At 30.8% G+C, this 16,019-nt stretch overlaps 1 protein-coding gene across 1 annotated transcript in view; it reads right to left on the reverse strand.

The window, feature by feature from the left end:
* Positions 1-14,620, reverse strand: part of LOC126890509 (myotubularin-related protein 10-B) — a 74,982-nt gene extending 60,362 nt beyond the window's left edge. The window contains exons 1-4 of the mRNA XM_050659506.1: positions 14,557-14,620; positions 14,337-14,497; positions 14,232-14,274; positions 13,759-14,173 (exon numbers count right to left, since the gene is read on the reverse strand). Of these exons, the coding sequence (XP_050515463.1) occupies positions 13,759-14,173; positions 14,232-14,274; positions 14,337-14,405 (527 nt within the window). The 5' untranslated portion in view covers positions 14,406-14,497; positions 14,557-14,620. The remainder of the gene's footprint in view (positions 1-13,758; positions 14,174-14,231; positions 14,275-14,336; positions 14,498-14,556) is intronic.
* Between the last annotated feature and the right edge of the window lie 1,399 nt (positions 14,621-16,019).

Below are 16,019 nucleotides of genomic sequence, written 5' to 3' on the forward strand. Positions count from 1 at the left end.
CTCGGTTAACACTGAGATTGGTTATATTGATAGAAAAACACGTAAATAATCATAACTGTGGATATTTTAATGACAAAATTAATACAGTACTGTCTATAAAAGATAAAAACATTTACCTTATCAATATTACTGTTTAAAAAGTCTTTGATTTTGCATAAGCTTTATTCCTCTTTTTGATTTTGAATCGGCGATGTTGCGTCAAGGTTGAAAATTGTAACTTACCTGTTATTACTTTTGCCTCGGTTAACCGAGGGGCTCGGATGACCCAGACTCGGATAATCGCGAGTCTACTGTATTACCACGGACATTGTGTTCATTTTTTTGTAATCCTGAAAAAACCAATAAATATTTTTGAAAAATTTAAACGCAGAATGGAAGACTATATTATTACCGAGGGCCGAAAGTCCCTTAGAATAAATAAAAAGTTTATTTTGAATGAGATATTTTAAATTAAATATCACACTAAATTTTCTCTTAGTTTTCACCCCTGTAACTTATTAAAATAAACATTATAGAAGTTCTCAGGGACTTTCGGCGCTCGCCAATAACGTAATCTTTCATTCTGCGTTTAAATTTTTCAAAAAATACTTATTAGTTTTCTCAGGATTCGAAAAAAATGAATCCCCATTTGAATAGCATTGCAGCCGAAAATACGTACCCATCCTCTTAAAGAATAGTCAATAATATTGTTAATAGTAAATAGTCTTTGATCTGATTAGATAATTCTAGGAATAATTGTTTTTGTCTTTGGCAAAGCATTATTTTATTTAGAGTGATTTTTTGCTTCGTGAATATTCCATATTTCTCTCTTTCATATATCAGTAATTTTTTTTTATATTTGTGTTTTTTATTTCCAAGACATGAAGCATTAAGAACCCAGAGAAATTAATTTATAAAATTTATTAATTGTTTTTAATTTTCTGCTCATTTTAAAGCCCGTTTTATACCTTGTATAGGTCATCCTTGTATTAAATGTACAAGGTGTAACAAAAATACAGGTCATAAATTAAATCACATATTATGGGATCAAAAATAGTTCGAACGAACCCTAACTTACCTTAGTACAAATATGCACATAAAAAAATTACAGCCCTTTGAAGTTACAAAATGAAAATCGATTTTTTCGAATATATCGAAAACTATTGGAGATTTTTATGGCAGGAACATCTTAAAGAAAAATTATAGTGAAATTTGTGCACCCCATGAAAGTTTTATGGGGGTTTTGTTCCCTTAAACCCCCCAAACTTTTGTGTACGTCTCAATTAAATTATTATTGTGGTACCATTAGCTAAATTCAATATTCTTGAAACTTTTTTGCCTCTTAGTATTTTTTCGATAAGGCAGTTTTTATCGAGTTGAGGCTTATTTTTTTAATATGTTTACATAAAAATTTTATGGGGGTTTTGTTCTTTTAAATCCCCCAAATGTTTGTGTACGTTTCAATTATAATATTACTGCGGTACCATTAGTTAAACAGTGTTTTTAAAACTTTTTTGTCTTTGTATTTTTTCGAGAAGGTACCTTTTATCGAGATGTGGCTTCTTTTTTAATATGGTTCAAAATATACCTAAAAATGTAAATCATAAATAAATTTTCATATTATTACCAAGTCTCCATAATTGTACTTAACCATATAAATATGTGGTGGATTTGACAAATATTCAAAATATCTCGATAAAAACTGACTTTTCGAAAAAGTACTAAGAGACAAAAAAAGTCTTAAAAACATTGTGTTTAACTAATGGTACTACAATAATAATTTAATTGGAACGTACAAAAAAGTTTGGGGGGTGTAAAGGAACAAAACCCCCATAAATTTTTTATGGGGTGTCCAAATTTCACTATAATTTTTTCTTAAGATGCTACTGCCGTAAGAATGCCACATGTCCATTTTCAATAAAAAATCTCTAATAGTTTTCGAGATATTGGAAAAAATCGATTTTCATTTTTTAACTTCAAAGGGCTGAAACTTTTTTTATGTGCACATTTGTACCTACTAAGGTAAGTTAGGTTCAATCGAACTATTTTTGATCCCAGAATATGTGATTAAATTTATGACCTGTATTTTTGTTACACCCTGTATACGAGGTAAATGTATCTCATGAAATGCATGTTATGTTTGTTTTATGATATTTAAAGACTAGTGCTATATGAGAAAACCTTGAAATAATGTTTAAATGTAGATTAATCATTGTCCAGACTATTTTTAGGTAATCATGTTTTATCACATGTTATTTTTTATGTAGGTACACAGCTGATTAATTTTAATTAAGCCAGGATGGAATAATTCAGAATTAATTCCGTTAAGAAACATTAGCATACATTAATTGGTACATTTATTGGGTAAAAAAAAACACAAAACCTATTGCCTATTTAGTTGTTTGGAGTCCACATTTTGATAGACAAAGACATGATTTTCCAATCGCTTGAACACCTGTACATACAGTATGGTGCAAATGTTTGGAGTAAATTCGTTATTTCGTAAGCCAGCGACTTTAAGGAAAAATCCTGACACAGGTCGATTTTTATTTTTAAATTATGACTTTTGACATATATCATACTATTGATGTCATCCATCTGAGCGTGATGACGTAATCGATGATTTTTTTTAAATGAGAATGGGGGTCGTGTGCTAGTTCATTTGAAAGTTTATTCAATTTTCTATTTAGTATTATAAATATTAAATTAATTATTTATAGAAAATTATAGTCTAAGAAAAATTATTTTGAATTAAATTAATTGACACAAAAAGAAGAATGTTTCAAAATACATTCTATTGCTGTCAGAAAACAAAAAAAATGTTTATTTCACAAATATACATTGTTTTTCGAACATAAAAACTGACTTTTCGAAAAAGTACTAAGAGACAAAAAAAGTCTTAAAAACATTGTGTTTAACTAATGGTACTACAATAATAATTTAATTGGAACGTACAAAAAAGTTTGGGGGGTGTAAAGGAACAAAACCCCCATAAATTTTTTATGGGGTGTCCAAATTTCACTATAATTTTTTCTTAAGATGCTACTGCCGTAAGAATGCCACATGTCCATTTTCAATAAAAAATCTCTAATAGTTTTCGAGATATTGGAAAAAATCGATTTTCATTTTTTAACTTCAAAGGGCTGAAACTTTTTTTATGTGCACATTTGTACCTACTAAGGTAAGTTAGGTTCAATCGAACTATTTTTGATCCCAGAATATGTGATTAAATTTATGACCTGTATTTTTGTTACACCCTGTATACGAGGTAAATGTATCTCATGAAATGCATGTTATGTTTGTTTTATGATATTTAAAGACTAGTGCTATATGAGAAAACCTTGAAATAATGTTTAAATGTAGATTAATCATTGTCCAGACTATTTTTAGGTAATCATGTTTTATCACATGTTATTTTTTATGTAGGTACACAGCTGATTAATTTTAATTAAGCCAGGATGGAATAATTCAGAATTAATTCCGTTAAGAAACATTAGCATACATTAATTGGTACATTTATTGGGTAAAAAAAAACACAAAACCTATTGCCTATTTAGTTGTTTGGAGTCCACATTTTGATAGACAAAGACATGATTTTCCAATCGCTTGAACACCTGTACATACAGTATGGTGCAAATGTTTGGAGTAAATTCGTTATTTCGTAAGCCAGCGACTTTAAGGAAAAATCCTGACACAGGTCGATTTTTATTTTTAAATTATGACTTTTGACATATATCATACTATTGATGTCATCCATCTGAGCGTGATGACGTAATCGATGATTTTTTTTAAATGAGAATGGGGGTCGTGTGCTAGTTCATTTGAAAGTTTATTCAATTTTCTATTTAGTATTATAAATATTAAATTAATTATTTATAGAAAATTATAGTCTAAGAAAAATTATTTTGAATTAAATTAATTGACACAAAAAGAAGAATGTTTCAAAATACATTCTATTGCTGTCAGAAAACAAAAAAAATGTTTATTTCACAAATATACATTGTTTTTCGCTTAAATTAAATGTTCAAACTGTCAAGAGGCAGATGGGTGACAGCTTGAACATTGAAATTAAGCGAAAAGCAATGTTTATTTATCAAAAAACATTTTCTTCTGTTTTCTGAGAGCGGTAGAATATATTTTAAATTAGATAAATTACATACATTCTTCTTTTTGTGTCAATTAATTTAATTTAAAAAAAATTGTTCAACACGCTGTATAAATAATTATGTTAATGTTTATAGTGCTGAACAGAAAATTGAATAACCTTTTAAATGAGCTAGCATACGACCCCTATTCTCATTTAAAAAATCATCGATTACTTCATGACGCCCAGGTGGATGACGTCACTAGTATGATGTATATGTCAAAAAATCATAATTTAAAAATAAAAATCGACCTGTTTCAGGATTTTTCCTTAAAGTCGCTGGTTTAAGAAATACTGAATCTATTCCAAACATTTGCACCATACTGTATAAACAGTAGATAATGCATTTTCGGATAAACTCAAAGAGATGGAAGAAAAATTCCAAATAGAGGAAATAAGATCATTTTAATAACTTTCAATAAACGCCGCGAAAAATATTATTTTCGATTATAATGATCGTGAAAATTATAATCCCTAATGAAGTGTTAGCGAAAAAAAAATTTTTTTGAGGAGTATCAGCAAAAAAACATCATTTCTGTTTGTGGGTCCACGAAAATTAAAATTACTAAAAAATTCTCGTTGAAAATAATTATTCTTCGATGACTAACATTGAAAAAAATTATTTCTAATTCTGTATTCATAAAGATTATAACTCCTAATAATGCGCGGTGAAAAGCAGGGGCGTCATTTGATAGGGTCGGGGGCATTTGCCCCCTCCCTGACCCTGAAAATGGCTGAAATTTTCAAAAAATACATCAATTTTCATTATTACATCATATATGTATAATGTATTGTATATATAATGCTTGCCCCCCCCCCATCAAAATTTCAAATGACGCCCCTGGTGAAAAGTATCAGCCTGAATGAATGAGAGAGAAAAATATTATTTCTGCTCTATACTCTCGAAGACAATACAGTAGAACGTCAATAATCCGGATTAATTGGGACCGGACCCCATCCGGATTATCAAAATTACCTCAAAAAAAGGCCAGTATACACATTAAAGTACAACAAACGTTTTATGTTTAAACACTGTATTGTAATTAATTTATAATAGCATTAATTTATAATAGATGTACAGTAAAAACATCAGACACTATTTGGGCTTTTAAAAAAATGTTTAAAATATTTTTGAACTGTTCTTAATTTATTTTAAAAGAATCAGATATTTTTGCTAGATACAAATCCGGATTATTGACGGTCCGGATTATTGACGGTCCGGATTTTTGACTTCCGGATTATTGACGTTCTACTGTAACTTCTACTACGGTGCGGCGAAAAGAAAAAGTTCACAATAATTACCTGTAAAAAGAATTATTTCTGATTCTGTTTCCACGAAAACTAATATTACTAAAAATTTCTCGGCCAAAATAATTACTCTTCGATGAATGACAGCAAAAAAAATCATTTATATTTTTATGTTTATGAAGATAATGAATCCTAATAATGCGCGGCGAAAAGAATAATCCTAAATAAGCGACGGCGACGACATATTTTGCTTCCTTTCCAAGGAACCTTTGGGATCGTATGAAAATGTAACTTTGTCAATTCGCATCAGAAACAACTTAACTAATCACCAATCGATGTAATTGTTTGAGTAGATCATCAGATCTGTATGTGAATGTATGTGTGTGTATGAGGGCGTGCTAACAAGAGTTATTTTTTTCGTCACAACCTTTTGGAAATGATAGTATTCACCGGAACATTAATACAGTTGAGTCCCTGAATCTTTACCCGTGCGTCATCATTTAAAGCATAAATAAGTCGATGATAAGTCGGAAATTGAAATTTACTAAACGCAACAGCAAGTGACAGTAAGTGACTTGCTGTTGCGTTTAGTAAATTTCAATTTCCGACTTATCATCGACTTATTTCGTATGCTTTAAATGATGACGCACGGGTAAAGATTCAGGGACTCAACTGTAGAAATTTTATTTTCGTAGCTACTCGTAAAATCATTTTTTTTTTAATGTAAACCTTCAAGGAGTTATTTTTTTCGCCAGAACAGAAATGTATATAATTATATTCGTCTATGTTATAAGACCTAGATGTTTTCTTCATAAATATTTTGGGAGTTATGTTCTTCGTGGATGTACAGATAAAAATAATTATTTTTTGTTGTTTCTGGTCTAAAAATAATTCTTTTCGTCACAAAAATTTTTAAATTTATAATCTTCTTGGGCACGTAAATAGCAATATTTTTTTACGGCGATATCTGTAGAGGAGTAATTGTTTTTCCCACAACCTTTTGGAAAATATAGTATTCGCCGGTGGCCGGTACATTAACAAAATTATTTTCTTTTGTAGTCACTTATTGCAAAATGATTCCTTCGCTGTAAATCTTCCAGGAATTATTTTTTTCGCGAGAACAGGGACATTATTAAATGAATCAGGGGAAATAGTGAAATAATGAGAAATTGGCAAACTTACTTGACGCAATTGTTAAACAAAAACGATAAAGAAAGGGAAACTGTCCATGAAATTGAAGATGATCACATAGTACTAGAAATACCTAAAAAGGAAGAAATAAAAAATGAAATAAAGGGAAATAAAACACAATAAAAGCCCACGAATAACAAAAAATATAGGCGAAAATATTAGAAGCAGAGGGAAAAAGATTACATAAAGAGACACATAACCTGATTTTTAAAAAACTACATAAGGATGATAATAACTGCAGAAACATGAACATAAACATACAGCAGAAATAAAAATCCTAAGAAACGGCGAGACAAAATAAATAGGGAGGGCATAAGAAGCAGATTTGGGAGCAATAAATAAACCAGTAAGCCAAACACACAGAAAAATGGAACGGAATCAACATATAAAAAATAGCAAAAGACCAATTGCTAAATTGAAGAAGATTAACATCACACCTGAGAAAAAAGTTCAGATAATATTAAGTGAGGTTACAAAAAAGTTAAAGCATTACGTTAAAACAAAAAAATTAAAATAATTTTTATAAAAATTTTCTACTACAATATTATGTTTATAAATATATAAAAAAATCCAAATTCCCATTTATGCAGACATTTCTGATAATAACTGATGATACAATGCATTTCATTAGTCACAATGTACATTAATAGTTAATGGAAAATCCTGTTGTCTTAGTTTTGAAGGATGATGTTAAATCCAATAAGAAGCTTTTTATTGCCACTTTGTATTAAGTTAAAAATAATTCACATATTATACAGTGCTAGTCAAAAAGTCCCCTGTCCCCCTCCTTGAACAGTTATACTTATAACAGTAAAATTTGGAGGGAAGAAATAAATGGATGTTGGCTTCTCAAATAGTCATAACAAGTGATGTAATAGTGACAGATGATATTACAGAGCCACTTTGACCGATAATTTTAAAAGGGACCTTATGGGCAACAGATATCTCGTTTGGAAAGAATTGAAAATACCTATTCAATCACACTAACTTTGTTTCACATTTAATTAATAAAGATTCAAACGTCCGCCTATGGTTATTTGTTAAAAAAGTTTACTTTGACGTCTAACTAGATGATTACCAACTAGATACATAATTGAAAAACGTCAACTTTTCTGCAAATAACCATCAGTGGACGTTTGAATCTTTATTAATTAAATGCGAAACTACAATTTTATATTTATTTAATTTATTCATCAAAATCAACTTAAACCCAAACAAAAATAGATATTTTCAATACTTTTCAAACGAGACATCACTTGCCATAAGGTCCTATTTAAAATTATTGGTCAAAGTGGCTCTGTAACGTCATCGGTCACTGTTACGTCACCTTTTATGAGAAGCTACTTTCTAGCTTTACTAGCTATTTGAGAAGCTTACGTCTGTTTATTTCTTCCCTCCAAATTTCACTATTATAAGTATAACTGTTCAAAAGATACGAGGAGGGGAGGGAACTTTTGACCAACACTTTATATTATATCAAATATAATAAGAAACTGTACACAACTGAATTATTTTAAGATATGACACATGGTTATTTTATGACTTCTGATGTGTGTGGTTTTTTAGGGGTGAAAACTATCCTTTTTTACCAACAATTAAAAACAGTAGACTTATGCTTATTTAAATCTTAATCGTGTTTAAATATGTATCATATTTAAGTATGTAAAATAAAGATTTTTTATGGGAATGCATTTTATAATATTTATTTGTTATTTTTCAACCCTTAGCCTTTAAGACAAAATTTGCAAAGAAAATTATTTAATAATGTATTTTATATTATGTATTGAAGTCAATTTAATATTCACAATTCTATTTTGCAACTATATAATATTTTCAATTTTTGTTATGGACTAGTCCCTAACCACTCTGTGAACGCATTATATTATAAATACTAATACGTCGCTAAAGAGTTCTAAAAACAACTGTTTATTTTATAAAGACGTACAAATCTAAAAATTAGAGGAATAATGCGTAAACAACATTTTCATTAAATTTTTAATGACAATACTAGTTCAGTTGAAGGGTACAGAGGGAGAATGGCAATAGTCCATTTGGATTGATTTCGAGCAAATTGAAAATTAAGATTTATTAACTTACTACAAAAGTCAAATTTAAAAAAAAAATCAGTCAAATTTAAAGAATAATAATAAAATAATAATAATTATTACTTAGACTTCATATTATAATATTATATTGACTTTGATTTTTGCAGACTCGAGCTCATCAAAAAATCACATTGGGAAAAACCTTATAGCCCGTAAATTTACCCCTACCATATATCGATTCTTATTACGGGGGAGTTCGTTAAGGGGGGTCCGAAAAAAAAATCTACCCTTAGAAAAACTCGAAATGGTCAGGTTAAGATAAGGTAAGTTAAGTACAAGGTTAGCTATAAATAAACAAAACAATCAATTATTGCATTCCATAAGAAGGTAACGGCTAAACAATTTTTGGCGGTGTTGCCAAATCTGAAAAAAGCACTGAGAAATAGGGAAGAAAGAAATAAATACCCTTTTAAATAGGCCAGTCTAAGAAGGGCAAAAACCTCCGCGAGGTTGAATCGGATTTTTGCACTTACCGTAGACAGCCAAATTATATGTGTGTAAAAAATATATTTAGTATATCAAATAGTAACAATCAAATAGTAACAATCGAATAGTAACAACATGGAAGAATTCATAAAAGACAGAATGGAAACAAGGGATACGAGGATAGAGCAAAAATTGGATGGAATCCAAGAAGAGCTTAAAGAATTAAGAAATCAAAACCAGGAGCTGAAAAGAGAAAATATGCTACTAAAGCAAGAAATGAGTGAAATAAGAGCAGAAAATAAACAAATGAAAGCTGAAATTAAAGAAGTGCGAGAAGAAATGGAAACGCTAAGCAAACTAAAATTTAAGGAGGCAGTGCCAAAAAGACTAAGCGACCTAGAGGATAGAACGGAAAGAGAGGAGAAAAAGAAAATTGAGAAAAACGTAATAGTCAGGGGAATTAAAATAGGAGAAGAAAATGTAAAAGAAGATCTAGAAAATTTACTAAAAATAAAACTCAACGTTGAAGCTAAAATAGAACAAACAGAGATAATTAGACCAAGAAATTCACAGCCGTTCATAATAGCAAAATTGGAAAATATACAAGATAAAAAGAAAATAATGGAACAAAAGAAAATCCTCAAAGGTACAAAAATATTTATCGACGAACAAAGAACCTATGAAGAACGAAGAATACACATCAACTTTGGGAATGGAATAACATAATAAAAGACTTAAAGCTGAAGTGTACTGGAAACAACAGAGAAAATCCAAAAAACTGAAAGAATCAAACCGAAGGATAGTGGAAACAGACCCGGCTAAGGAAATGGATAATGATAATAATAAAACAATGTACAAGAAAAAGAGGAATAAAATTAACATGAATAAAAGAGCTAAACCCATTAAAATTGGATCATGGAATATCCAGACAATGCTAAAAGTAGGGAAAATGCAGGAAATTGCTTTAGAAATGGAAAAATACGAACTAGAAATACTAGCACTACAGGAGATATGATGGAAAAATGAAGGAACAGTTAAGAAGAAAAACTTTACTATGTATTACTCAGGAGAAGACAAACAGGGGAAAAATGGAACAGCTTTTATGGTGAGCAAAAGAATGAGAGAAAAAGTTATACATTTCAAAGCTATTAATGGAAGAATCTCCTACATCAGAATCGAAAATAAACAAGCCAATATATCTTTAGTTAACTGCTACGCACCTACCGAGGAAGCAGACCAACAAGATAAAATGGAATTCTATGAACTTTTAGAAGAAACCTGCGAAAATATTCCTAGGAACGACTTAATAATACTGGGAGATTTTAACGCGCAAGTGGGAAAAGAGAGCTACAACCAAAATGTAGCAGGTAAAGAAACGATCCACAATGTCACAAACGATAACGGGGCAAAAGTTTGCAATCTGGCAGCAGCAACAAATACCTATATCGTCAGTACGAAGTTTATTCATAAAAGGGAACACAAGATAACCTGGATGTTACCAGGGAGATCAGATGGCAACCAAATAGATCATGTTTTGATTTCGAAAAAATGGACAAAGATAATACAAGATGTGAGATCCTTTAGAGGAGCAAACGCTGACACTGACCACATACTCTTAATAGCCAAAATGAAGATGAAAATCATCAAAGCTAATAATAAAGTAGGAAAAAGAAGGAAGTGGAACTTAACCAAATTAAAAGTGCAACAAACAAAACAAGAGTATTCAGAGGAATTAGTACAAAAACTAAAGAGGTACAATGGCACGAACGTAGAAGAGGAATGGAAAAATATAAAAATGAGCATCATAGAGGCTGCGGAGCAAGCCATAGGACCTCAAGAAAATAAAAAAACTAAAGAATGGTTTGACGAAGAATGTCGATACCAAAGTCAACTGAAAACGCTGGCACGAAACAAATGGCTTGAAAATAGCGGACAAGAGGAAAGAGAACAATACCAGAAAGAAAAGAGAGAAGCGGCCAAACTTTATAAAAGAAAGAAAGAGACCTGGATCTCAGATCAGATGCAAGAGATTGAAACAAATAATAGAGACAACAAAAAATTGTTTGAATATATAAAACAACAATATAATGGTAACAAAGTGACCAGCAAAATAAGCAAAAAAGATTGGGAAAATCACTTTAAAGATATAAATACAAGCAACCAAGCAATCGACACAGAAGAAGAAGATATAACAGATAACCGAGATGAAGAAGATGCACCTACCTACCAAGAATTTATAGAAGTAGTAAAACAACTAAAATCTGACAAAACTCCAGGACCAGATGAGATTAACAATGAACTTATTGCAAATGGAGGAGATGACCTTCTAAACCGTATATATAAATTAATGGTCAGTATATGGGAAAAGGAATACATGCCTGAAGAATGGAAGAAAGGACTCATTATACCAGTTTTTAAAATAGGAGACCCAACGCTTTGCAGCAATTATAGAGCAATTACGCTATTAAATACAACATATAAGATCATGACAACAATTATAAGAAATCGGCTAACCAGATACACAGAAAAAAACTTAGGACCATATCAACAGGGATTTAGAAAAGGGAGATCAACAATTGATGCAATCCACGTTTTAACGCAAACAATCGAAAAAAGTTACGAACATGGCATAGAATTGCACATACTGTTTATTGATTTCCAGCAGGCTTTCGACAGCATCTACAGAAAACAGCTATTAAAAGAAATGAAAAATATGAATATACCTGCAAAATTAATAAGATTGACCAGAATGACAATGATGGACACAACAGCAAAGGTCAAAACAGTGGATGGTGAAACGAAGAATATCAACATAGAACACGGGGTAAGACAAGATGACAGCCTATCGACAATGCTCTTTAATATAGCCTTGGAGGGAGTAATTAGAAACACAGGACTAACAAAAAAGACAATAATCCAAAGTTCTACACAAATAATAGGGTATGCAGACGACCTAGGGTTGATAGCCCGTGACAAGAGAAGTCTAGAAGATGCACTGCTAACATTGACAAGAGAGGCAAAAGTTAATAATTAATCAGAAAAAAACAAAATACTTAATAAGTACGAGAAATCAAGACCAAGTAAATAGAATAAAAGAGATAAGAATAAGTGATAATGTATTCCAAAGGGTTGACTGCTTTAAATACTTAGGAGTGATAGTAGATGGTCAAAACAGAAGAAGCATAGAGATAAATGAAAGAGTTAAAGCAGGGAATAGGGCATTCTGGAAATACCACAAGTTACTTAAAGATAAAAACCTAAGCAAGAAAATAAAGACAAAGATATATAGAGCGGCAATTAGACCAGTCATCACTTATGGAGCAGAAGCAATGTGCCTTACAAAAAAAGATGAAGAAAAACTGAGAATAATAGAAAGAAAAATTATTAGAAGAATACATGGCCTAATCAAAACAGATCAAGGAGAAATACGAATTCTGATGAATCACGAAATAAGAAATCTAATGGAAGGAGAAGATATAGTGAGATTCATTAAAGCACAAAGGTTAAAATGGTTTGGCCACATCCAACGAAGAGAAGCAGATGCACTAATTAGGCAGATAACAAATTGGACGCCAGTAATAAACAGACCTAGAGGAAGACCGAAAATAAGATGGGAAGACCAACTGCGAGAGGATATATCCAATATGGAAATTACAGGCTGGAGAGAAAAAATACAGAATAGGAAAGAATGGAAACAGATTACAGAAAAAGCAAAAAAACACGAAAATCTATAAAGGATAATGAAGAGGAATTATGCGGACCAATCCACCGCATGAAATGGATTAAAAGAGCTCATGAACCTGAGCGACCTATACTCTATACTAGAGTGACCGGTCTATAATATATAAGTACATACAGAACAGTGTATATTTCAAAAATCTGACGATCTGAGCGAGGCATAAGGGAATGGGTGAATCACAGTTTCCAAAAAAAAAGCAAATATTTTGTGAAATGAACGTCAGATCAAAAAACTGAAAAATATGTGTTCAATATTTTTCAAAAATCTATCAAATCATAACAAACACAACCCCCCACGGAGAGGGGTGGGGGTAACTTTAAAATTTTAAATAGGAACCCCACGATATTTTGTAAAATAAACATTAGATCAAAACACAGAAAAATATGTGTTCAGTATTTTTTTAAAATCTATCTAATGACATAAAACACGACCACCAACAAAGGTAGGGTAAGGGGTTACTTTAACATCTTAAATAGGAGCCCCCATTTTTTATTGCAGATTTGGATTCCTTACATAAAAATAAGTAACCTTTATTTGACACATTTTTTCGAATTATGGATAGATGGCGCTATGATAAAAAAAACGATTGTTAAAAATCGAAAACTAATTAAAAATGGAAAGTCCCCACTAAAATAGAAAACTTAATTTAATTTTTTTTTTGTTTTAGAATCTAATCTTCACAACTAATAGGTCCCCATAATGTTCGAGTAACTGCAAATTTAGCATATTTGCATTCCCTACTATTATGTTGATATTTTTTAAAATAGAATATATGAAATAATTTCTCAAGAGACCACATTGTAGTCACAAATGAACAATAAGAACATTAGTTTTCCCATCTGTGTATAGAAAGTAGCTGTCCTTGTTCCCAGCTAATTAAGATGTGTATATTGTTTAGAATTTAGTATATAAATTTATCTACTTACTTATAATCATAAGCAAATAATAAAGAATGCCTTTTTGGGTATGCATGGTGTAGCAAGGCATTGACTATTTTCTTCCCACTTTCTTTTGAACTATGTTTAAAACTAAACTCAAAACTCTTCATATTTTTACAGACGATAAGTATTTCTTTGACCTTCCCAGTAACATTTTGTCCTGGTAAAAGTTTCTTCTTGGTTCTATCGCCTAGTTGATAAATAACATCAATGGAAGACAGACATATATCATTTACACCTAATAAAACATTCTGCTGGTAGCAATTAGATGACTCTTGTTCCTCTGCACTCATAAATGAGAGCTTAAAAGTGGTCACTGCTAGGATCCCATTAATACATGTCTTTCTATCACTAAGAGGTACATAAAGAAGTACTTTGGGTTCCTCATGGACAATGGTTTCCCCTAAAACATGTTTGAACAATTAATATTTTTTTCAGTAGGTTGTGTAACAAATATTTACCTTCTAAGATTTTTGTTCGTTGTATATCATCCAAACTAATGGACTAAAAACAAAACGAAAACAAATTTAAAACTGAATACATAGCCATCAATGATATAAACTTACTTCTAGTTCTGATTCTCCTATGTAACTTTTAAAACCAGAGTTTTCTTTAGCATCATTCATTTTAATCATTTACTTTACAATTTTTAACAGATATTAAATTGTACTATTTCTTTAGGTCATATTGTGAACGTTACTTATGCTGGAAGTTTATTATTCATTTCCTAAAATAACAAACTGATAATTTCCCAAAAAATTGTTTTTAGGTTATAAATTGTCTCACCCTGCGGAAAAAAGTGTAATCGAATGCTCGAATTACACTCGAATCCGAATCGAATAGAGTGGTGTAGATTAGCCATTAGCCACCATCACTCTACTTTACAAACAAACTACAGGATCGGACTTACAAAATTGTTGAAATTGAGGAAAGATGTCTTCTTAATTTTATTTAAATATACATATTTGAATAACTAATAGTAAAGTAAAAACCATATATGAAGACCGATATGTAATTAAGGCTACGGGTACATAATTCGCAAATATTTTACGGCTATCCCTACTTTTTGTGTCTTTACACGGCAAATTACGTGTAGTAAAATTCTCACTGGTATGGAAACTGCAGATGTAAACATTAGGTTGACAGTGACATTGTCATTAGAAAGGTAGATATGGCTCGATATGGCTACTAAATCGGTTTCGTTCAGTTTTTGAATGTTCTTGGATAACCTTTACTTGTATAAATGATAGGATTATTTTTTCACTAATTATGTATTCAGTGGTTACCATTATTTATATACTATACAAATAGTCGAAAAAGAAAAAAAGTTGTAAACTTATTTTAATAATGAATGACGTCGACTTTGCAAAGTAACAAGACACTTACTCAACACACACACACTACACATTACTCCCCTGACTTAGAGATAAGTTATACAATTACGTGGCTAAAGGTTCTAGTTCTAAACCAAAACCAGAATCAGAAAAAAAAAATTTTAATAATGTCCTGTTACCATGGAAAGCTTAGATAAGGTTTGAACATGTGAAGAACTGCGTTGTATATGTATTACTCAATTGTATATGTTAATGTAGTATTACTCAATTAATTTATAAAGACTTTTTTTATTTCTTTATTTGCGCAAATTAAAATATGGGACACGTTGTTACAAGAAATGTGTTACTGAAAAGCGAAGAAATAGACGGTTAGCTCAATTGAAGTAAGTACTATTTTACATAAATCAAATTAATTACTTTTGTATTTTTCAAATTAATTTTAAATTTATAGTGAAAATATTATCTATAAAATCTATCGGTAAGTATATATCGGAGTAAACTATATGTTGGATTTTTGGAAGTTTTTGCCGATTGTAGATATGTTTGTGGTCATATCAAATGATCACATCAAATGATTTATTACTATGATCACTACAAAGCGTAGCGCCAGCCGTGTCTGCATTCAGGGCCGTAGATAAGGGGGGTTTAGGGGGTTCAAACCCCCCCCCCCATGAGACGAGGACGAGACATAAAGTACATACTAAACTCAACATACCGTGCTAATAAAAATTCAAATAAGTTACAGGTACCTATTTAAATTCCAGAGATTGTTTGTACGAATTACGAATTGTCTAATAAACGTGCTGATATTAAAGCTCAACGCTGTGCGACGGTGCGGCTAAATATTTACCACTTTTATGCATAGAACAAAGATAAAAGTTATGCTTATTATGCATTGAGATTAAATATTATTCT

Source organism: Diabrotica virgifera, chromosome 8 (assembly GCF_917563875.1).
Source record: "Diabrotica virgifera virgifera chromosome 8, PGI_DIABVI_V3a".
NCBI classification, from domain to species: domain Eukaryota; kingdom Metazoa; phylum Arthropoda; class Insecta; order Coleoptera; family Chrysomelidae; genus Diabrotica; species Diabrotica virgifera.